This window comes from Triplophysa rosa, linkage group LG5, assembly GCF_024868665.1.
Source record: "Triplophysa rosa linkage group LG5, Trosa_1v2, whole genome shotgun sequence".
Classification (NCBI taxonomy): domain Eukaryota; kingdom Metazoa; phylum Chordata; class Actinopteri; order Cypriniformes; family Nemacheilidae; genus Triplophysa; species Triplophysa rosa.
The window spans coordinates 5548430-5573142 of NC_079894.1; the positions used below are offsets into that span (position 1 = coordinate 5548430).

General features: G+C 38.1%; 2 protein-coding genes across 5 annotated transcripts; both read left to right on the plus strand.

Annotated features, from left to right (window-relative positions):
- Positions 1-237: 237 nt before the first annotated feature.
- Positions 238-6264, plus strand: tmub1 (transmembrane and ubiquitin-like domain containing 1). The gene is made up of 3 exons (XM_057334124.1): positions 238-317; positions 1140-1708; positions 5406-6264. Exons 2-3 carry the CDS (start codon positions 1185-1187, stop codon positions 5755-5757), a joined length of 876 nt encoding a protein of 291 aa, XP_057190107.1. The 5' UTR covers positions 238-317; positions 1140-1184; the 3' UTR covers positions 5758-6264.
- Positions 6265-6639: 375 nt separating this feature from the next.
- Positions 6640-24694, plus strand: smarcd3a (SWI/SNF related, matrix associated, actin dependent regulator of chromatin, subfamily d, member 3a). Of its 4 annotated transcripts, XM_057335196.1 has the most exons (15): positions 8223-8471; positions 8786-8871; positions 12715-12902; positions 14041-14130; positions 16376-16418; positions 17848-17970; positions 18050-18172; positions 19529-19624; positions 21304-21405; positions 22339-22500; positions 22591-22688; positions 22824-22959; positions 23058-23180; positions 23421-23522; positions 23695-24694. In XM_057335196.1, exons 3-15 carry the CDS (start codon positions 12724-12726, stop codon positions 23746-23748), a joined length of 1431 nt encoding a protein of 476 aa, XP_057191179.1. In that variant the 5' UTR covers positions 8223-8471; positions 8786-8871; positions 12715-12723; the 3' UTR covers positions 23749-24694. The 4 variants fall into 4 exon arrangements, with proteins under 4 accessions (XP_057191178.1, XP_057191177.1, XP_057191179.1 ...); XM_057335195.1 differs by lacking the exons at positions 8223-8471; positions 8786-8871 and adding an exon at positions 6640-6851; XM_057335194.1 differs by lacking the exon at positions 8786-8871 and having other exon boundaries at positions 8222-8471.
- The last annotated feature ends 19 nt before the right edge of the window (positions 24695-24713 follow it).

Genomic DNA, 24713 nt, shown 5'->3' on the forward strand with positions numbered 1-24713 from the left:
TATTATAGTTTTATGTTCTTTTATAAAGAGTGGTTGAAAGCATGTAGACTATGTAGTGCACTTACAAATGAAGCGTAATTACTATTTCGGGGAGAAATTATTTAATTCCAGTCATTAGTAGGAGTAGTTCACTTAAAAATGTGCTCCCTAGAAAGGTTGTTATGTGTCCAGAACTTAGGCCAATAAACTTTTATTTTGACGTCTCATGTTTAACCGGAAGTGGCCTTTTTGGCATCGCTCTCTTCTGCCAGAGATCAGGAAGCGCAGACGTAAAACGGTGCAAATCATGGACCATCATACGATGTGATATGTCAACGGTAAGTCGAGTTCCCGTAACCTCTCACAGCTTTTATAAAGTCTTAATGCTGTTTACCTCGTGGACATGTTCAGATAGGACGCGACTGCATTAACAGCTGTGCTGAGCTTGTGTTAGCTGCGCTCGAGATGTAAGTTAGCAGTGAGCAATGCGCTTTACAGTCACACACACATAATAATTTACCAACAACACTTGATGTTCGTCAGCAAACACTTATTACGCAACGTGCTAAAGTTAATGGTTGTTTAGCTATTTAATTTAAATTACTTCGGTCGATTATAACTTTTCTATACGTACTGTCTAAGTTACGTGGCTGTAACTTGTTTTTTTTCGCTTCCTGCTGTCGCTTGTATCTTTACATCATGTTTGATGATTTTCGCGATTAAATTCACCTGTTGTTGGTGTGTCCCATTACAACAGTGTAAAATCGCTGCAAAGGAAGTGTATTTTGGGGTTCTCCTTTAAAGTAGTTGTCATATGGCTCGAAACATGCTGACACTTCCAGTTAAACTGGGAAAAGTGTCTGTGAGACCACCTCACTGTGCGTTCAAAGGTTGCATCTCATGCACGTAACAGTTTATAGGTGTATTTACATGCAGTATCTCACAGAAGTGAGTACACCCCTCACATTTTAGTAAATATTTTATTATATCTTTGTGTCATTTCTTCAGTGTTGTCACATGAAAAGATAAAATAAAATATTTACTAAAATGTGAGGGGTGTACTCACTTTTTGTCACTATGTTTTAAAAAGCCCCACCTCATATTATCTTCTCTACAATAAATTCATAAATAAAACCAGTAATTGTGAACATGTGCTATAGGTGCCTAGTTTGAAGTTGCCTTAGTCCAGGACACAGCAGACCAGGATGGCTCTAATAGAGGGGGTGGGTGATGAGGTCACCCTGCTCTTTGGAGTGGTTTTCCTGGTGCTCATCCTGGTTCTGGCCTGGGCCTCCACTCACACTGTCGAACCCCCTGAACACCTCCTCTCACCTAGCCCAGGGACCACCCCCTCCACAGAGACTGACACCCAGGAGCCACTGCCCCCGGGTAACACGGACACGTCGCCCGGCCATGTCAGGGAGAACGATAAGAGTGAGCCTGGAACTGAAGCGGGAGCGCAGGGGCAGAGCCCAGATGGCAGTACGGCAGGAGGAGGTGAGGGAGGGCTTCTGGAGGAAGCGCAGATTGGGAGGGATGGGTTGAGACATCGAGAGGCAGCGGGACCCTCTTTTTTGACTCCAACCGGTACCCCAAGTGCCACGCAGCCTTCTGCCGAAGAAGCACCGAACGACACCCAAAGAAACATGGTGCTCAGGCTGAAGTTCTTGAATGATACGGAGAGGGCGGCGCAAGTGAATCCTCAAGACACAATTGGTTACATTAAAAGGTAAGCAGATAAAAACTTATTCGTCACAAAAATGTTAACACTGTTTCTTTTAAGGCAGTATTTTCAAGGCGTTTTCCTTTGTGCCGATGTGGTAAATAAAAATAAAATTATGTTTGAGAATTGGTCAAAGAAAAATAGTCAAAAACTCTCGAAACAGCTTCTGTCTTAAATAGACATTTATGACCTGAAAGGGTATTTTATGCATTGTCTATGATTTATGTATATGGGATTATCCTTGGTGAATTAATTGTCTCTAGGCAACATACACATTTTTGTCAATCAATAAAAAAGCTTGTGCAAAGAAAATGTCTGTTGTAACAGCCCACACACACTGTTGCCATCCAGAGACATTTTTTTCCTACTTCAATTCTTCCTCCGATGTAATGTGTGCCACTATGTTTTCAATCAGAAAAGTGAAACAGAGTACAAGGATACTCGGAGGTAACAACAAAGATTGATTATGAAAACATCCATATACACTAGTACATGAACTTCTTGCTGTTTTGCAGTTCATCGGGTAGTGTGCCACAGGGCCATAACCACTATAGAGTGCAGGAATGATGTATTTTTATATGCAAGATCCGAAAAAGACTTGAAAATGGGCTTTTGATTAAAGGCCTGAAATAAGGCCTGTGGTTAACAAAAGCATATTTTATTGTTTTGTAATTCTACGACATAAATCTCGCTAGTATTACCCCACTGCCCACTCGTGATCTTTTTAAAAGCTTTTTCTGTAAAATGATGGTTGCTAACAAGATTTATGAAGATTGAATTCACAGAGTAGTTACTTACCAGGAAACATGTTTTTTAATAAAGTTTGAAAGAGTTATTAGGGGCTTGGTGGTTGTGACATTGATATCAAGCAACTGTGGTGTAGTCTGTTTATAGCCACATGTATTGCGCCACTAACTTCCAGGGTCTAGTTTATCAACCGTGCTCAGAAAAGGTTATATATTTTGTCCTACGAATTAAATTTAGAATGTGTCGAAGTACAAAAAAATCTGTATTTATCAAACGTGCGTACACTGTTCTTACGAGCACCAGTAAGTTATCATTGTTGATAAATTCATTTGCAGTCGGAAACGCCCCCAACGAACCATATATGGTGACGAAACCTCCCTTTATAAATCACATGAATGTACTCTGTGCTCTCACTGAACAGATCACAGCGGTCTTTGAAAACGCGTTCTTTGCACGATGCATGTTTTGCTCATTGCTTGTTTTTGTTGTTAATTTCATAATTATTTTATAGGAGATTTATTTTGCATAAATTAAAATGTTCAGAAAAGAAACCGAATTTGCAGTTCTTTTTTGGTGGAATTGCAATGTTATTATGATTTGGTAAAGCGATGTAGTAATGGAAAAGCAATAAGATGTTAACATTTTTTTATTTATATAATGATTAATATACAACCCTTTTTTTGTTCTTTTTCAGTTTGTTTTAATGTTTTTTTTTTTCTTTTTTCATATATTGTTGTGTTAAGTGTGTCTTTACATTGTGCTTTCAATAAAATAAGGATTGCCAAATCATGCAGCAAAGCGAGATCAGCCATGAGACTATAACTACATTTCAAATGATTTCCCATCTGTCTTTTGTAGCTTCTCACGCCAATTATACAAATGTTTAACTTGAACTATGGATTTACTAATTGAGTATTTGCACTTACGCACCCAGTATGCACACATCTGTGTGTATGCTCTCTTGATAAATGAGGCCCCAGGTTCTCCTACAGAAATACGTCATCCCTGCAGTACTCTAGGCAGACAAGTCCACCCAAGAAATCAAATATGGCCCCAATTATTAGATTTTTTTTAATGCCCTGCTGCACTTTATTATGCATTACTATTTATTATTAGACTCAAACTAGAGCATGATGTAATTTGTGAATTTGAATTGTGTTTTAGGACATTTATTAGAAAAAGAAATATTTAAATAATTCAAAATATATATTTTAATTTCGGGCTGTCACGATGATTAAATAATCGTCTCATCGCGATTGTTTGACCTCATCGCGATGGTTTCAGATCATCGCAATTATTGCACATCTCTATTGAAGACACTAGGGGGAGCTGTAGTGCATCTGCATATTGCAAATTTTATTATATATATTGTAACTAAAGCATGGTAATACTTGTAAAATGTACCACCACAACACAATCACTTTAAAAAAAACTAAAGCATATACCATAACAATAACCTGCAGTACAATTTAATATTATTTCAGTGTGAAAACCAGTCTACCAAAATCTCATTAACATAGAAGTAAACTTTATTGTAGTCTTGCAAGTGAGAAAAAAACAGACTAGAAGCTTTTCTATGACTGATAGCATTTTAATGGTGGCTTCAATTCACTCCTGATCGATTTACTTAATTTACAAGTATTTGGTGTTTGTATTATTGACAGGTAAAAGCCTAAACCTTAAGTATGACGACCTAATTTTTTCCCATGCATTTCCTAACCCTAACCCTAGTCTTTATATTCAGAACAATATGGTCGTTTCAAAGCTGAATAAAAAATGTATGAGAATTAAAAGCCAAAGCTCTAAAACCGACAATTAATCGTCATAATCGCAATGATTTATTAGACAATTAATCGTCAGCCAAATTTCATAATCGTGACAGCCCCTATTTCTTGTCTCTGTTCGTTATTTACAATAAACCCTCCGTTGTATTTTGATGTTCAAGATATGGTTATAGCCTTGGTTTGCAGTAACAGAGACCCAATGTAAAGTTTGACTCGCGTAAAAACCCAACTAAAGTCATTTTTTGTGAGTTACTGTTTTCTACATAAAATCATAATATAAAGATAAATCTGTAAAAATATAACCTTGATGTCTTCAATATTGACCGAGTAAGGCCGTCAAAGAATCCTAGTGAATACTTGGAATAAAACTTTGTTATTTATCATCTCATAATTAGATTTAGTTTCTAGTAATCCTGAAGACCTTGATTAGCTGAATCGGGTGTGTTTGATTAGGGTTGAAGCAAAAGCTGTGGCCCTCCAGGAATTGAGTTTGAGACCACTGACATAGACCAACCATAAAACAACACGGATGGATCCATACCGGGTTGATTTATCGCTCAAGAACGTGATTACACAAAATTACCAAAATGCCCATGCCTAGTAACCATTCTAGTAGAATCCGAGAATATGATGGAAAAAGGGTTCTGTGACATCTGCTGGAAATATGATGCATTTACCGTGTGGGTGTCGATGCTTGCAGTAGCTGAATGCAGCTTTGCATAAAGAAAAAGGTCATGGAAAAGTTTCCATCTTTGAAAGGCATTTAATGGGAAGACAGCTTTTGTTTGTTTGAGTTAAAACATTGCACAAACTATTCAATGATTTGTCATAAGCTTGACATTTTACAAGATATTTCAGATGTTTCTGATGCAGTTCATATTAATTGACTATTTGTATTTTGATGGACTGTGTGCAAGAAAGTCCTTTCAGGTCAGAGAAGTATACTAGATTTCCCCCAAATGTTTGGTTTAAAAGGTAAATGCTAATTTACCCATACAGAAATTGTTCTTGTATTTTATATGCATGTCTTGCAGTTTGTTATGGTGAGACCTAAACAGAGACCACATAGAGGTTATGTGAGTGAAACGAGTGACAAAACTGGTTAACAGATGCAGGCAGATCAATCTGTGTGTATGTTTATGTTCTAAACATGTGTCTGATTGCATTTTCAGGACTTATTTTGCTGGACAGGAGCACCAGGTACGTCTGATTTACCAGGGCCAGCTCCTTCAGGACGATGCACAGACGCTGGTGTCTCTCAACCTGGCTGACAACAGTGTTCTGCACTGCCACATCTCGCAGCACGCCACACGAGCGATGCCCGCAGGGGCACGTGCTGCTGATCAGGTGCATGTGGCACTTAACGTTGGCAGCCTCATGGTGCCTCTGTTTGTTTTTATGCTCTCTGTGCTCTGGTATTTTCAAATTCAGTACCGGCAGTTCTTCACCGCACCTGCCACGGCCTCACTCGTGGGCATTACCATCTTTTTTAGTTTTGTTGCGTTTGGGGTGTACCGCCGTTGATGGCCGATTCTGAACACTCACGTTCAGCACATACATGTTTGCACACACACAGACACATTCTTTGCACTTGCTCACCAGTGCCAGTTGCAAAATCTTCTGGGATTTCTGAACTCTGCAGGTTCGCTGAAGGCTGTGATTTCAGAGATACATCTCTGAGATTTGTGTTTGTTTGTTTGATTGATTTAGGTTTTTGTCTTATTGTTTTGTTCATCACTTTTGCCATTTTCATCTGCACCAAGCTTGTCACAGATAGAAACGTGGTATATTTTTGATTTTTAAATAGATTTGCTTATCATACCTGTCCTCGTTTTCTTATTTTTTCATATGCGCGCTGCCAGTGTGAAAGTTTCAAGCAGGGGCTCGTCTGGCTGTCTGTCGGACTTAAACTGTAGTAAAGCAAGGCAGGCACAACTGCTCTTATATGTTTGGACATTTAAAATTATTTGTGTACAATATGGCTTTTGAAACAGAGAAATAATCTATTAAATCATTCTTTTATTTACTGGTCTCTGTTGTTACTTATCATGTGTTTTCAATACTTGCACTATAGGTTTTTGTAAAAAAAAAAATGGCACGGAAATTATGTACATACTGTATGTGTTTTGCCAAATGTAAATATGAGTCAATAAATGGTTAGTCCAGTAGGCATCTTTTAAGCTTCCTGTGGCCCTTATATTTGAGACTTCAGCAATTCTTTTGAAGGAAAATAGCTGCAGTGCGCGTTTTATTCCATTAAATAAATACACAGAAGGTCTAATTTTGTGGTAAACTTTACAATTAAAGTTATAGTTTAAAATGTTCAGGTCATCTCCAGATGTAGTTTGACGACGTTCCCTTAAATCCTCATCGACTCCCCGCGCGTGCGCCGGCGTGTCTGCGGCACTCACAGCAGCTCGAGCCCGACTGAAATCCCAGACACGGGCCTTCCTCGCCAGCATCCCTCCATCCAGCTCCTGTACCCGGGGGAGGGGGGAGTATCCGAGAATCTGTCTGCAACAACGGAGAAGTTAGTGGACGCTGAGCGCCTGTAATTCAGGATTTTTTACCTCGACAACTGAACTGTGAGCAGCAAACTTGCAGCGATGGAACGAAAGGTAGGAGTGCAACGCCTGCATCGCATCGCTCATTATCTGCTTCCCATATGTAGTAAATGCGTTTTCAGCGAAAATAACATTTAAAAGGTTTTCTGCGTAAGCAGTGTTGTTATAACGGAAACAGTCTTGCCGCAAACGCCATATTTAACGTCTTGTATAATTTGGCGATATTTATGCAATGTTACTAATGTTTAATGTGACCGCAAACAACGCTGCTCTTGATTGACACCTGTCAAATGAACCGTTCTCCTGTCTCCAATTTCTCACATTGTTTTTAGAGGAAAACATCTCCGATTGTCTACTTAGCGTATTATTCATACTATAGTCGTCTGTGTGCTTCCATTCATAAATACTGTGTTATGGTGAAGTTCTCGTCCGTTAATGAGTGCACGTGCAACACGCGGAACTGCTGATGAGCATCCCCGTTTAACACAGAATCTGTTCTGCATTCTGTCTATTTGTGCTGCAGACAATGTGGCAGTGGACAGACAGAGTTGTTTGTAATACTGAAGTTTGTCATTCCAGTGGAGGCCCATCCACAGGAGCTCTTCCGTACAGTTCGGCAATGTGTGCATGTCTTTTAGTTTAACAGAATTTCATCTGCAGCCCGTTTACAAACCTGATCTTTAGGCCACCTAAATCCTATACATGCGGCTTTGAATAATTGCAGAGTTTATTCCATAGTGTATTTTACACAATGAAAGCAATTTCATCATGTGTGTTGAAATGAATTACTAACCTTTGTTGTAAAACGTATCTTTTTATTTGAGTATTTCTGAAAAACAGAATTATTAGATTTGAAGAACTGGTGAATCTTTTTGCACATGGACAACTGAATACATGTCTTCCCAAGCCTGTGTTTTCCCCCTCCAGCCCCCCTTTACTCTGATTGAATGGGACATTGCCACCCTCCAGTATTAGCCTTTATGGGGGTCCTTAAAGGGGGTATTCTACAACAGAGTTTTGAACCGAGATTATTCCTTCTCTATTTTGTTTTGCTACGGATATGAATATAATTAATAAATACTCCACATGTTGTGTGCAGCCGTCTTAACATTACATTCAGTGGAATCCAATATAATAATTCATTTATTCTGTGGTCAGCATATTTTGTGAAGGTGGGTTCATTGCGACAGTAAGAGTAGAACACCCATTTTTTCATTAAATCCTTTCCGGTTATTATTTTTAGAGAAGGTCATTTAATCATTTAACCTTCACTGTAATATCATTTTTAATAACCAACTGTGAGCATACAGATTGGCGTTATTCCATCCGACTGCCAGTGGAATTCCACTGCACACTGGTGGTCCAGCGACAGCCCCCTTCTCAGACCCCCATCCTTCCCAACCCAGACTCTGCAAGAGAAAACGCTACAACAGAAAGAGAGAGAGAGAGAGAGAGTGGAGAAAGGGAACACCAGAGTGCCGAGAAGGAGGGAGGGAGCACTCTCTTTTGGAGAGGAGAGGGAAAGTAGCATAGAGAGAGGTATTGGAAGCAGGAATGAAGAAATAAGAGAGAGATTTGGAAAAGGGTGCTTCATAAATGGACATGGAAGACTCTGCCGGAGGAGCTCGCAAAGCCACCAAGAGTAAACTGTTTGAGTTTCTCGTCCATGGAGTGGTGAGTGAGTTAGTGAGCGTGTTTGTGTGTGCATGTGGAAGCGTGTGAATGTGTGAAGCTGGGATGCGGCGGGGGCTGATTTTCATTTCAGTTTTATAAAGAATACCAGCAGCTTTGAAGGAGAGAGACTGAGTATGTGAAGGAGTAAAGACAGTGTTGAAAGGTTATTGGGTTTTTTTAGTATTAAGAAGGATTATGATAACATGAAACAGGGCCGTCGGTGGTGGATCATCACCTTGTGAAAGTATGAGAGGACTATGGTGGGAGAGAGGTGGAGAACTGCTAGAAGATGCTTTTGGTTTGTGTGTTTGCAGGCAAAGGAGGGTGTGTTGCAGAAGTGTGTGAGGAGCACCCTGGGGGCGCATCGCACATTAAAATGTAGCTGTTATTTTATTCACGGGTGAGCATGCAGTGGAAAAATGCTTGGCTGTAATTGCTTATGTGGTGTATGTATCAAGACGTTTACTGTATAGAGATAAATCTGTTAAATATGAATTTATGTATACTTTTGAGAACTTTTAGGGGCGTCGTTCAGTCTGCTGCCATTCCTTGCATGAATGTCAGAATAACAAATACTAAACAAATGCATAAAAAAATGTTAACGTGTTGGTTGTAAAGGGGATCGTTTATTTTCTGAGCCTTCTGTTGGCTTCAGTTTCCCCCTCAATTATTGTCATCATTAATCCTATGTTGTTCCAAACCTGTATTACTCTGTTTTCATGTGTGAACACAAAATGATTTGCACTTTTATTAAGCTGTACCCATTCTATGCTTTCAAAATGAAGAGGGTCTGGCGTTTTTAAGATTCAAATAAAATGCAAAAGCACTAAAAAGTGGTCTATACAATTGATATGTTCTATGTGCCTCCTGAACAACTTATTCATTTGAGTCAGATCTTTATCATTCATCCGGATCCAGATCACAAAACCTGAAGGTTTTGTTCACAAATCCGACTGATGTGTATTTTTTAATCAAAAGAATTTGCGGACTCGATAATAAAGCAGCGGTGGGTTTTGAGTTAACAGTTTATTTAGCAATAAATAACGACACAAATATTGGGCTATTTCTTATAATTACATTGTTTAGCAAAATAAGAAAGTATTTTTCAAATAACCTTGCTGAAAAATGTACTTCTATCTTAACCTTGTAGGTAGCTGCTTTCAAGTGGTCTTTAGATGAACTGGTAGACAATCAGTTTCAAAACACAATTCGACACATATTTCACATAAGTCTGGCACATTAGAAGTGCTTTTTCTATAACCTGTCCTCTATGATGTGCAGTGCAGCATCCCCAAACCGACCCTAATGCATCCAATGTGACCTTGAGAGCCAGGGATTGGCAGAGGCTTGCAAAGACGTGTATATACACTGCTTCCCGTGTCCAGCTGCGTCCACATGTTCCTGTCCCACTGCCTCTCAGCTCAGATGTTGTGAGATTGGACAGGCTCCGGACACCCCTGGAGCTTGGCCTACTTTGAGAAGTGATGATTGGGTCATGAGGGTCAGAGAACAATACAGGAGCATCTCTGGCAGAGGTGTGCTGTGCTCACACTGCAGGGAGGACTGGAGCTGGGGACTTTGGCTAAGATTCTGGAAATTCAGTGAACATCCAAAGAGTCACAGTGACTTTGTGACTCTGTCAGTATGAGTCATGAACAACAGACCTCAAATCTCTGCACTACCTGTGAAATAATAACTGATAATAAGATGAATCAGATTCAGTTCACATTCACTTTCAGTTTGGTAAAACACGTGCTTCAACAGGGTTTCTCCTTTTGTGTTCAACAAAAAATGTGGTTTGGAACAGTATGAGAATCAGTGGTAACCGTTAACATGTTCATAGTAATAATAATAAAAAATTACATGGAAAAACAACATGTTTCTCCAGTTTTCATTGTCCGCAAATAAATGCAAATAGAAAGAATATTTTTATTTGAAATTTGGGAGAAATATTCTTAGTATTTTACAGAATGAAACAAAAATGATCATTTAACATAAACACATATCAATAAATAGTAAATTTCAAAATCAGAAAAACTATACTATACTAAACATCTCATTTTAGGAAGAGCATTACTGGAAACAGTGAATCTCTGGTCAGAGTCACAAATCTCATTTATACAAAACCAGATTTCTGTTTATTTTTTCATATATACATAACTACTATAGACAAGAAATCAAGACTTGGGAAAAAATACTCCTTTAAAATGTGGAGGGAAAAAATTCCTTTTTGTTAATGGCTTCATTTTCTACTATCTAACATTCGTTTCATTTAAATGTGTATATTATATGCCTTTCTAGTCCTTTGATGTAAATGAAGAACATGGTGTGTTATGTAAGGGATAATGTACAGGCAACCGGTTGTTATCGCAGAAATAAGCCTGATACGGGCTTATTTCGTGATAAGAGCCGGCTGCTTGTACATTATCCCGCTTATTACACGGCTACTTGCCACATGAGAAAAAAACTGGACATGAAAAATGTGAATTAGAAATTTTTTTAGCTCATTTTTACCGAATGCAGACCTTCCGCAAGGAAAAGCCGTTTACTTTCGGTTTTAAGGCAAGAAACGATGTTCAAATGTCACGAACAGGCAATTTGGTTTAATCATTTGTAAATATAATGTCATATGTGACCCTGGACAACAAAACCAGTCTTATGGGTCAATTTTTCGAAATTGAGATTTTTACATCATCTGAAATCAGAATAAATAAGCTATCTATTGATGTATGGGTCATTAGGATAGGACAATATCTGGCGGAGATACAACCGTTTATAACTCTGGGATCTGAGGGCGCAAAAAATAAAAACATTGAGAAAATTGCCTTTGAAGTTGTTAATCAGAGCAGGCCATCCATTCACAAAAGTAACATTTTTATATATTTACGGTTTGAAATTTACAAAATATCCTCATGGAACATTAGGATACTTAATATCCCAATGATTTTTGGCATAAAAGAAAAATCTATCATTTTGACCCACACAATGTTTTTTGGGCTTTTACTAAAAATGTTCCCGTGCTACTTAAGACTGGTTCTGTGATCCAGGGTCACAAATATGTTATTAAGAGATATATTTTTATTTAATTTGTCAAAAAAAACTGTCAAAATGATTTTTGAGAGGTTATCTGGGAATAACGAACCTGCAAATGTCACGACTGGCCAATCAGAATCAAGTATTCCAACGAGCCGTGTAATAAATGTTAGAAAAGAACGTGTTTTTTTTACAAGGGGCAGATATCACACTTTAATGAGAAGTGAATGAACACTGAGTTATGTGTTAAGTAGACAGCTTTGGGGAAGAAACTGTTCCTAGGTGGTGGTGTTTTTAAACCGAATTGTTTTACATTTGAATCCCGATGGAAGAAGGTGGAATGATTTCCGTTGTAATGTATCATTATAGCACGATGTAGGGACTTTATAAAGAATAGATTTGAATGAAATTCATGAATGAAACATCAGAAAGGAAAACGTATGTGTGCTTGGTGGACTAAAAAGCTGTTAGCATCAGAGCTATCCTCTGGCATTTTGTCTTGTCCAGCACGTCTATGTTTGAGTAAAGGGCAAAGCAGCTGTCAGTTCTGAAGTGACAGGCACAGGTGTGAGAGACCCTGCATGGCCCGCTTCAGCTTCACATACTGAAGGAGAAGAGCGTGAAAAGACTCTTAAAGCGAACTTGTTTCTCAGCATTCTCCAAGACAACATCAGAATAATTAAATATTGGTGTTTATTCATGTTTGATGAAGAGGTGCATTAGCTCTGAACCAGCGATTCTCACTTTGTTTTTACAATGGCATACTTCTCCAAACAATAAACATCCTTTTGTGTACCCCCTCTCTCTGGACTCAAACACAGACTGCAGTCATTTTAATAGAACTTACAACACAATTTTATATATAGTATAAACATACAGTTTTATTTATAGTATATTCATATTAAAACCATTCGAAACAAATCAAACAGTTTATATTACGAAATAGAATTTTGAATGTTAGACTTGGATGTTTAGTTGTATTGGAGAAGGATCCCCTTTGTCACCTCAGTTTGGGAACCACTGCTGTAAAGAATCTTTGCAAATACAACGACCCTCTGATTATCTATGTTTAATGTATAATTATGCAAAACTATTATTTTGCAGTCCTATATATCGCGTAAGAGATATCTAAGGTATACTTTCTATAATAAATGGGTTCAACAAAGAATCTGACCTTCAGCCCACTGTGACATTTCTCTTGCGCCCGCAGCGTCCAGGGATGACCTCAGGGGCACGAATGCCCCATCAAGGAGCTCCCATGGGGCCTCCTGGACCTCCGTATGGAGGAACACCACCGATTCGGCCAGGGATGCCTAACCCGGTTTTGGACCCCAACCGAAAACGGCCTGCCCCGACCCAGCCTGTGCAACCTCCTCCCGTCCAGAACCGTCCCAGAAAGTGAGTTTTTGATACGAGACATAAGTTTAGATGGTTACTTTAGATCCAATGCACACAACATACTGTATATGCAATGAAATAAAAATATGCAATAGAAAATAAACTACATACTGCATTTTGGTTTCCAAGAGCTTTAACTATGGATATTTAAGTTCTTCTGCGTTTTCTAAAACCTGTACTAAGGTTCAAACTCTATATATAGCGCACTCTATTGACTGGAATAGTTTATGTTTGGCCAGTGTGGTTGCTCTTACTTTACAAAACCTTCATTTGATTTCTATCAAATGCCAAAATGCTCTTTAGTAGGTATTAATAGTGCCACTCACCAGTAATTGGGTACCTGAAATAGGTCCCTTTCATTTAGTGAACCTCTTAAAACTTTCCATAAGAGCAAATTCCATTCAAATGTAAGAAGCATGTTTTTTTCTGGAGTTCAGAGAATTTGATGTGAATAATCTCGAGGTCTTTACTGTCTCATATCTGCCCGTTTGGTGCCCCCTATTCTAACTTACTCTTTTCAAAAGTTTAGTTCAAACTCTATTCATACACACCTGAATCAACTGACTACACTCTAAAAAATGTCGGGTCAACCCAGTGTTGGGTCAAAAATAGACAAACCCAACCGTTGGGTTACAAAATAACCTATGCTTGGTGGTTTCAACCCAAAATGTTGGGTTGTTTTTACCTACTGTTGGGTCAAATATAAACATTTTTGGGTTAAATTAACCCGACAATTGGGTTTATCCGTTCTGACACAATGATGGATTAAAATAACCCAACTTTTTCAGAGTGTATGTTGTTTGGACTTTGGGAACATGGTTGGAACTACACTGGGGAAAATGGCACTCCAGGAGCAGGAGTGAGTAACACTGGCCTATACGAGGCTTTGTCACTGACAAGTAATTGGTAAAGTTGTATGAAGTCAATTGTAGTAACACCAAATTGTATCTTGTTTAGCTGTAGATGTTTCATTTGTGACCACTGAGGACAGATCACTGTATCCAAAAGATCCTCCTAGAACATTTAAATCATTAGGCTTTGTAATAAAAGTACTTTGGCATTTATTATGACTATTATGTCCGAGTTTCATCTGTATGAGTGACTAACTAGAGATACCCCAAATCCCACCAACCTATAGGAAACCACTTGGATTTCCAGCAACAAATGAGATATCTGCCAGACAGATGGACATGAGAGAAGCCCAGTCAGATCATCAAGTTGCATCCAAGTAGGCGCTTTGTTCTGCTGCATGTTAGCTTGATAGTGTGCGATGCCTGGTTGGCCTGTTCCAGTTTGAGCATCAAACCTCACTGGTCCCTATTTCACCCATGCATGTGTGCACTTAATGCAACAGAATAAAAAGTTAAAACAAACATTCAGTGAAATGGTAGTAGAAGTCAACATGACCTGAATCTGAGAATCAGTGTGATGTTATGCATGTGAGACAGAACATGGAGTTGCAGACAGAGAGAGCGCTTTTCCACCATCGCGCCGAACACTTCCACGTGAGCCTGATTCGACACGGCACGATTACAAACTGTTCTCGGCTCGGAATTTATATATATGGAATCGTGCTAATGAATGCGCGCAGAGGTGTTATGAAAATGAAACCATTTCGTACTGGCTGGCATGGATTGGCACGGAGTGGAACGATTAAGCAACGAGAGCGATTCGGCGCGATGGTGGAAGAGCGCTCGGAGATGTGTGAAGGTTGCATGATCCTACTGACAGAACATCGGATGTGGACAGATCCCTCTGCTTCAGACTCTTCTGAGGCCACCCCGTGTGTTCCCACAAAATGTGTTTCCTCTGGAAACTACCACCTGAATTCAATAAATGTTCACTGAAGAGTGCTTGCTCTCTGTTTCAACCTCATACCCCCCACCACATCTCTGTCTGTTCCTCTTAACCTCTCCCAGAGGAACAGTGTGGCTTGGGGTGGACGAGTCGGATCATGAGAAAGTTTATACTCCAGAGGGGGTGTGGATGTGAACGTGGACAGACATTTCCTGTTCCGATGGGCTCATGGCTCCTCAGTTCTGGTCCCGAGGAGCTGTCAGTGTTTGGAGGAGTGGAGTTTGGAAGCATGTCTGTCAGTGGAAAAATGTTCTTCACTAATGAATTACATGCATCATGTTTTGGTGGAGGAGGAATGGGTTTAAAGAACTTTTTGAAACAGAAAAGCTGTAAAGGATGTTCCAAGGTCGCCACGTTTTGTATTTTGAGAAATTTGCACCGCATAGATCTGGTTGTCACAAATGAGACATGTTACAATAACTGAGACAGCCAGATGTTTTAACAGCAGGACACCACACACTGTCAAACACAGAACATAATTGTAAAAAGTGTAGTAGTAACATATTTTTAAAAATAAAATTACAGTTTGATTGGAAAATCATACACTAGAATATTCTGTTTATAAATGTGAACATGTATTTGACTTTTCTTGATTTTCATTGTTTTCACATAAACAAGTGCGCTTATGTTTTTCCTTTAATAGGGGCATTTTTTTGTGTTTAAATTATTTTGACGTTATAAATATTGAAATGCTTTATGATGCTTGGTTGAAGTTATCATAGTTTCAATTTATATGATGGATTTTCATGTTGTTTCATATTCATATTGTTCATATTTATAAATTAGGGCTGTCAAATAATTAATTGTGATTAATCGCATCCAGAATAAAAGTTTGTGTTAACAAAATATATGTCTGTGTACTGTGCATATTAGTTTTGTATTTATAAACACAAAAACATACACATACATGTATATTTAGGAAATATTTAATTTATTTATATTTACCAATATAATTTAACGGTTATTTAACGGTCCGCCTGGAAACAACACGAAGCCGTCTGATCTAAGAAGTAAGCTGTCGTGTTTACATCGGTTGCTATAAGAATTCATCACGATCGACTAAACGCTTTATTCGTAAAAGTATGCGAGGTTCACGGCATAAACTTATAATCATTTTGTTGCTGTTAACTTTTGTCACGTTCATGAATATACACCGGTCTGTTACTGCGGGGACATTTCCATGCCTCTAAACATGACGCGGCACCAAACTAAACGTGATTGGTTGCTTTGCGAAAGAAAGCGGCGATAAGTTCCAGACCTTCAGTATGAAGGTCTTGCTACGCAAAACTAGTTCTGATGTGACTTTTATCTGACAAATACAAAAAAATACATATTTGAAATTACAATTAATTTCAGGGACATTCAGGGCCTGCAGTTGAAAACACTCAAAGATGACCATTTACATTATATGTTTCTCTTTATTTAAACTCCCTCTCTTTTATCACACGCACACACACACACACAGCTGGAAAAACGTCTGGATGGGTCCCAGTTATTCAGCAGATGGACTCTGCTATCAGTCACCATAGTAACATGCCTTCCTTCTCTCTCTCTCTCTCTCTCTCTCTCTCTCTCTCTCTTTTTCTTTCTTTATCTCTATTTTCCCCCATTTGTAGTGCCAAGAGAAGAAAAATGGCAGACAAGATTCTCCCTCAAAGGGTGAGGTCCATCACTAAGTCTTTTACTTTGTCTCCGTTTGTTCTTGCATGTGTTTATTTTATGTATGATTGCATGGTGCAGGCAATTGTGCTAGAAGGTGGGGGGCAGAAAGGGAAAGGGGGGTCAGAAAGATCTTATGTATTTGTGGTTGCAAAAGGGGCCGATTCCCAGGGCATGTATTGCCGTGTGGTTGCATGGAGAAGAGGGACGTGCGGAGGCACTTGACTGATTTGGTAATATGCCTCCGTCGGGATGTGACACGCAGTTATACGCTATGCACAGAGGAATTGGAGACCGGAGTTGATGTGTATCTGATAGTGGGTTCTAGAATACCAAGGATACAACACACATGGCCAATATCCTCCCAGTGTATTTTTAAACAGGCGAAAGGGAAAATGTTAATTTATTGTGATGGGGTTTGTAAATGAGGTTTGTTAATGCTGAAAGTCACATGGGAAATAGAGAATGATGCAATACAGTGAAAATCAGCAGCATGTCAGGATACAGTTTTCCTTTGCATCACACAAGGACAAACATGATTTGTTTCAGTAACAAGTCATAAACACAAAGCAGAATGTTAAATAGTCATTAGCATAAAAACAACATCGTTCGAGTGATCCAGACGTCTATGAAATCTGCAAGGGACCTGAATTTAGGTTTAATATTTCGCCACATTGGAATTATGTCTTATTTGGTGTCACTACATTTGTGTTATTAAAATGTTTGAATTAATTTTTTTATGTTCGGCCAACATAAAGTAGTTGGTTTATGCAATGCTAGTTTTTTTTTTTGTGCAATGCTAGTTTTTTATTCAACTTTGTTATATTTTTAGATTATATACAGGTATATATTTGACTTAAAGGGACAGTTCACCCGGAAATAAAAATTCTGTCATCGTTTACTCACTCCAAATCTGCATAAATTTATTTGTTCTGATGAACAAAGAGAAAGATATTTGGAAGAATGCTTGTAACCAAACAGTTCTTGGCCACCATTGACTACCATAGTAGGAAAAAATACAATGGTAGTCAAAAGTGCCCCAGAACTGTTTGCTATCCTACATTCTTCAAAAGATCAAAAGAAATTTATAAAGCAATTTTTGGTAGTCAATGGTGACCAAGAACTGTATGGTTAAAAGCATTCTTCCAAATATTTTTCTGTGTGTTCATCAGAACAAAGACATTTACAGATTTGGAACAACTCGAGGGTGAATAAATGATGACAGAATTTTCTATTTCGGCTGAACTGTCCCTTTAAGAGAGACGAAAACATTGATTAACTGCTCAAACACAAAAAGTTTGTGGCGAAAGCACTTTTTTGTGAGGGTCGTGTTAAGGACAAATGTTATTCAGTATATACAAAATAATAAATCGACTCCTACTAAAAAAATCGTTCTTCAAATTCACAGTGTACAATACTTTTTCATTAGATCCGTGAATTGGTGCCAGAGTCGCAGGCGTACATGGACCTCCTGGCATTTGAACGCAAGCTTGATCAAACCATCATGAGGAAGAGAGTGGATATACAGGAAGCCCTCAAAAGACCAATGAAGGTATGTGTTTGTGTTTATGGCTATACATGCATGCTGTCAGAGTACACTTATATAAAAATGTACCTGTCTTTTGTTGTAGCAAAAGCGCAAGCTACGGTTGTACATTTCAAACACATTCAATCCTGCCAAACCTGAAGCAGAGGACTCAGAGGGCAGCATTGCATCCTGGGAGTTGCGTGTAGAGGGCAAATTGTTGGATGATGTAAGCATTGAGTTTGCATTCATAATCTTACCATCTGTTCTTTTATTCAGTCTTATTTTCATGATCAGTATTATTGTTTTAGATGTCTCAAACTCAATAAATGGATCTTTGTTTTACTTAGGTTTACTTAATTCATTCAATGCAACATAATTCCTGAATATTTTGACAACTATATTTAATTCAATTATGTCTAATTGTTTTTAATTGTAAATATATTTTAAATATTTAATTTTATACTTAGGGGATGAATAATTGAAGGGATGGTTCACCCAAAAATGAAAATTCTGTCATCATTTCTTCACTCTTCTTGTCATTTCGAACCTGTGTATTGCTTTCTTTCCTCCGCAGAACACAAAAGAAGATATTTTGAAGAATGTTGATAACTGAACAGCGGTGGCACCCATTGACTTCTATTGTATGGACACAAAACCAATGCAAGTGTGAATGGCTGCCATCGCTGTTCGGTCAACAACATTTATCAAAATATCTTCTTTTGAGTTCTGCAGAAGAAAAAAAGTCATGCAGGTTTGAAATGACAAGAGGGTGAGTAAGTGTTTTCAGAATTTTCTTTTTTGGGTGAACTATCACTTTAATAATTCTTGCATGGGCTGTAACTGGATGTATGGAAATGTATTTGTGAGTGTATACATTCATATGCACGCACACACACACACGCACACGCACACACACACACACACACACACACACACAATACATCAATAGTAATATATTTAATACTGTATTAGAGGGATAGTCCACCCCAAAATACAAAGTATTAGACAGAAATTCTGTCATAATTCATTCACCCTCATGTAATTCCAAACCTGTACATGACTTTTTCTTCTGTGAAACACAAAAGAAGATATTTCGAGAAATGTTTCAGTGGTTTTGTGCTATAATGGAAATACAATGGATATCAGTGGGGACCAATGTTGTCTGGTCACTAACATTCTTCAAAATATTTTCTTTTGTGTTCTGCAGAAGAAAGAAAGTCATTCAGGCGTGAAATGACATGAGGGTGAATAAATATCGACAGAATTTTCAATTTTGAGTTGAGTGACATCATCAAAGATGCACCTGTAGTGGATGTGTCTGTGTGACCGAAGTTCAAATTCTTTTCTATTTGTGCAAATCCATTCAAACATTTTTTCTCTGAAAGGGCTTTGTTTGTAACAAAAGCCTAAATTTTATTCAGGTATCATAATTTTTTCTGAGTGTACTATACTATTATAGTTGAGCGGTTATACTATGTTCTATTATGCTATCCTCTGCACAGGTCTCTGCTGTATGTATGTATATTAAGACCTGATTACATTTTCAAGATCATTTTAATGCCTTGTCTGTTACTCACTTTAGCCTGGGAAACAAAAGAGGAAGTTTTCTTCATTCTTCAAGAGCCTGGTTATTGAGCTGGACAAGGATCTGTACGGCCCTGACAACCACTTAGTGGAGGTGAGAATTAACTCCGAAATGCAGCGATTAGAAGAAAATGGTTGATATTCGCTGTACAAAAAAGATGAAAGCGTTTAACGTGCTAGAACCTTAAGAGTTCTTGGGTTTCAAAGAAGGTTGAAAAGATGCGACACATTTCCCGCCGTGTCCAACTGCTACGTGTCCAACTGCAGTGAAATGCAAAAGAAAAGCCAATGTCATAGGGAAAAGTTTGGATAATCATACTACATGTATAATGCGTCTTTATGGTCGCCATAGCAACATGCTATGTAAGGAAGTTGCCCATGACACTGTGGAGTGATGATGACATTGCAGCCAGCACAGAGCTCTGGGCAGAATTACAAGAGAAAAGAAATGCATTGGTGAAGACAAACACTCATACAAAGCGAGTACCAAGACTCTCGATTCTGTGCTCTCTATTTTAGTGAAGAAGCTATTGTGAACAGGTGCTATTCAGACACACTCTGAACCTTTCCAGCTGTCTCTCACACTTAATATATATGGGCTTTGTTTGGGACATTCATGTCTAGAGAAGGCAGATTCTTCACAGCAGCTGCCCTCGAATCTCAAGGAGGGACCCTCGTGTCTTCGGCCCATTCATTAGGCAAGCGTTGTCCTCCTGGCACGGAACGGGTGCGAGGCTGCGTGCGCGGCACGCTCGGGTTTATTCATTCGCCAGCTCTTTAAACCGTCCTTGGTGGCTGTGGGTTTTCAGCACGGCACACCAGATTTTAGCGTGTGATAAAAGAATGATTTACCTGTGTAGAAAAACAGCATTGATAAAAGCCTCCAATGTCAAGGAAAGCTAATTGAGTTGAGCTGTGAGTCATTGCCATTATGTTGTTTCTTTTAAATAGTGGTGTGACCACTCAGAAACATGCGGAGGTTGAGGGAAGGTAGAAGCGAAAGCATTTTTAGCGAGAGCCTCGTTTTATTCAGTCTCCCACTTAAATGGTTTTGCTCTGCATGAAATGCACATAGTGTAAGTAGCCCTGTTAAAACGTCTGTTTGTTGAGTTATAAAGTTTCGTGTGAATGAGTACATCCTGGCAGCTTCACTTGATTGAACCTCTTGAGAATACACATACGTGTCTATACAGTTCCTTTTCTGAATTTACTATTTATAGGTTATACAGTATGTTTAGTTAAAAGTATGATTTTTGTTTTATTTTGTGAACTAGCACCGACAACATTTCTTCCCAATTCTAAATTAAAATATTGTTTTTATTTGTATTTATTTGCAGAAAATCTAAACTGGACAAACTGGTCAAAATAATAAAAAAATATGCAACGTGTTAAGACCTCAAATACTGCAAAGAAAACGAGTATGTATTTAGAATAATTTTTTGATCACCTTAATTTTTATCGTCTTGTCGTGCTGTCAGTCTCTCACGTTGCTGTTGGATGACTTTATGTCACTCCTGAGGTTTGATTTTGTTGAATTGCAACAGACACTGGAAAAGACAAATATGAGTAAAGACAAATATGGCAAATTTGAAATGGTGTTTTATACATAATATACAGCCGCGGAAAAAATGAAGAGACCACTCCAAATGTTCATTTCAAATCAACATTTTTAGATGTATATTGTGGCCATTCCTGTGAAATGGTCTCTTGTTTTTTTTCCGCGGCTGCATATGATACATTCTTCATTTTATGAGTATGGTTTTGTCCTAACAGTGGCACCGCACCCCGACAACCCAGGAGACAGATGGCTTTCAGGTGAAGAGGCCTGGTGATGTGAATGTGCGCTGTACTCTGCTGCTCATGCTGGATTATCAGGTGTGTGCAAATTTCCTGCATTATTGTTAGGTTTCTGGTGATAGATAACTAGGGGAGAGCTGCTGAAATTGACTGAAAGAGAATGCAAACAATCCTGGAAATAAACACAATGTTTTAGGATTATGACAAATAATAAAAAAGAGAAGTGATGTAATATGAAAAAATCGTAAGTCATGAATCAAATAAGCAAAAATGTGACATTGAGCTTAGTAACTTCAGATGGTTCAGATGGTTCTTATTGAAGCACACAGAATGTTTTCTGTAACATTTAAGATCATGCTATAGGATAACATCAGTACATGCCTCGACTTTTGACATTTTTTATGAACTTTTCACTTACATTGTTTGTATAATTAATTGTTAGTAATGGGGAAAAGCTGCGTAAATTACAATAATGCAAAAGAAGCTTTCTCACCAGTAAAGTCTGAAATTTTGTACTATTTTGTACTGGAATGGTTTAGCTGTGTCGTGCCATGTAACGTGATTTAATTCCTCTCAAACTTTTTTTAAAACTATTTTTGCACACATTAATACCATTAAGTTACCAGCTCTCCGGTCTTATTTACTTGAAAGTCTACATGGAACATTTGTACCTTGAAAGGTGATTAAGATGGTTAAAAAAAACATATTTTTACCGATCTCAGCATTTATTTTATTTCAATTGAAATCTAAAATCTTGATGTTGAATGATAAAATGAGATCATCTTTGTTATACCAAAAATACAATGTATTAGGTATAATGCACTGAACATGTAAATGCGCCGATATTTATCTTTACAAATAATGAAATTAGAACAGACATTACAGTTACGCTTGGATGTTTGTGAATGTCAGGTCTCTCACATTGATCTCAATGAGACTTCCTGGAAAAATACAGGTAAAATAAAAAAAAGGCGTTTGTTTTATTTTGTGTGTTCATATGCATATCATCAGCCTCCTCAGTTTAAATTGGACCCACGCCTTGCTCGTCTCCTGGGAATCCACACTCAGACCCGCTCGTGCATCATCCAAGCATTATGGCAGTACGTCAAGACCAACAAGCTGCAGGACTCTCATGAGAAGGAGTACATCAACTGTGATAAATACTTCCAGCAGGTACTGGCATCTGTCCTGTTAAATTCTTGCATAATTTCATGTGTCACCCTATAGCAAAGGTATGTACTGTAAGTTACTTTCCTGTACCAGATCTTTGACTGTCCTCGACTGAAGTTCTCTGAGATTCCCCAGCGACTGACCAACCTGCTTCTGCCACCTGATCCTATTGTGATCAATCATATTATCAGGTATTAAGTCATCGATTCATAATGGACAGCGGGCTCCAAACATCTCACAATCTTTCACTCAGATAAGGGAATATTCTTTAACGTTTTACGTCAGCTTTTTCTTTCTTTGATTTCTTACTTTTTCGAATTGATCAGTGTCGATACAAACGACCAGAAGAAGACAGCCTGCTATGACATCGATGTTGAAGTCGATGATCCTCTCAAGAGTCAAATGAGTGGATTCCTGCTGTCCACAGCCAATCAGCAAGAGATTGCATCTCTTGACAACAAGGTCAGACACGCAGCATCATCATTCATGTGTGAAAGAGACCTTCTTGTTTTAACCAACCACATATTAACCAAACTACATGCACATATCTTGTTCTTTAGATCCATGAAACCATTGAGTCCATCAACCAGCTAAAGATTCAAAGAGACTTCATGCTCAGCTTCTCCAGGGATCCTAAGGGCTACATCCAAGACTGGATCTGTTCCCAAAACCGAGACCTTAAGGTGCCTTTAATCACACCGTTTTAAGTCATAGTCATAACCAGTCATGTATAATAACTCATGATATGTTATTATATATTGCATTTGGTCTCTGGTATTAAGCCTAAAAATCCAATTTTGGAACAGTATCTCCACCTAGTGGCGAAAGGATGCAACTGCTACTACCATTAATGTTTGTTTTTTTAAACGGAATGCCATCTTTTTTATTGCTATGATTTGTTTCTTTTTATTTTGTGGATACAGGTGATGACGGATACAGCTGGGAATCCAGAGGAAGAGAGGAGAGCAGAGTTTTATAACCAGTCCTGGTCTCAGGAAGCTGTCAGTCGCTACTTTTATTGCAAGGTGAGAGGGACATAAACATAAACGTTCTTCTTTTTCTACTTGTAGAAAAGTAGAAAAGCACGGCACTAGCAATGCAAAGGCCAGGAGTTGGGTGATCAGAAAACACATGAATCTATCAAATGTACAGAACAAATTGAAGGGAGATTTTTACTTGTGTTTTTTTATTATGTAGATTCAACAACGAAGACAAGAGCTTGAACAAACTTTGGCGATGCGAACCACTTAGACACTTCACAGTTTCTAGAATGGATTGACAATTGATTTCTATCTCACGTGGTTTGGGCAATATTAGTCTAATGCTGCTGGACTATTCTACTCGGACGTGAAAATATTAGAGAAGCCCTCCTTTTTACTGTGCTATGGACTGATTTTAACCAGAAGGTTGTGAGACAATGAAAATTCTTTTTTAAATGTATGTGTAATGTACATTTGAATGTATATATTGTCACAATACAATGAACTTAAGAATGTGGCTTGAAAAGAATCTTATGGAAGTTTTGTCTTAAAATGTGCAGCAGGTGATGTAATTGTTTTAAGATCTGATTTGATGCACACAAAGTGCAAACATGCTACTGATTCCCACTTGCTGATTATTAAACTCTAGGAAAGGTCAAAATAGAAAAAATGAAACTTTTTGATGACTGGGACTTTAACGAAAATGACATGCTAAATGTTAATATGTATTTGTGGATAACATGTTGTTTTTCTACAATTGAATATTACGTGACGTTTTGCTTAAAGCTTTCTTTCGTGTGTTTTGCTTGTGAACTTGCACTGTGAAAAAAAGATCGCCCAGAAATCCACTGGAGTCAAATGTGTCAGAATACCGTTATTTGCAATATAAATTACATCTATTGTCATGATTTTTATACACTCTGAACGCTATAAATGATCTTTGAATATGTCGTTTTTAGACATTCTTCTGCTAAGTAAAACAAAATGTGATCTAAATATACTGTGTGCTGACAAAAATCTGTGTGTTACAGACAATAATGCATGTTGCAAGATAATTATTCTGTTTCTAACTTGTGTTTTTATAAAGTTTTCAGTTTTTCAGCATGATTCAGAAAATGTTTTAAACTTTGTTGCCTTAACAAAGAAATCACTGAGGATGCAGAGGAAGAATTAACCAAAGGTGAAATACAGTTGCTTTTTTGAATGCAAATAAATTACGTAGTTTAAATGAATTTT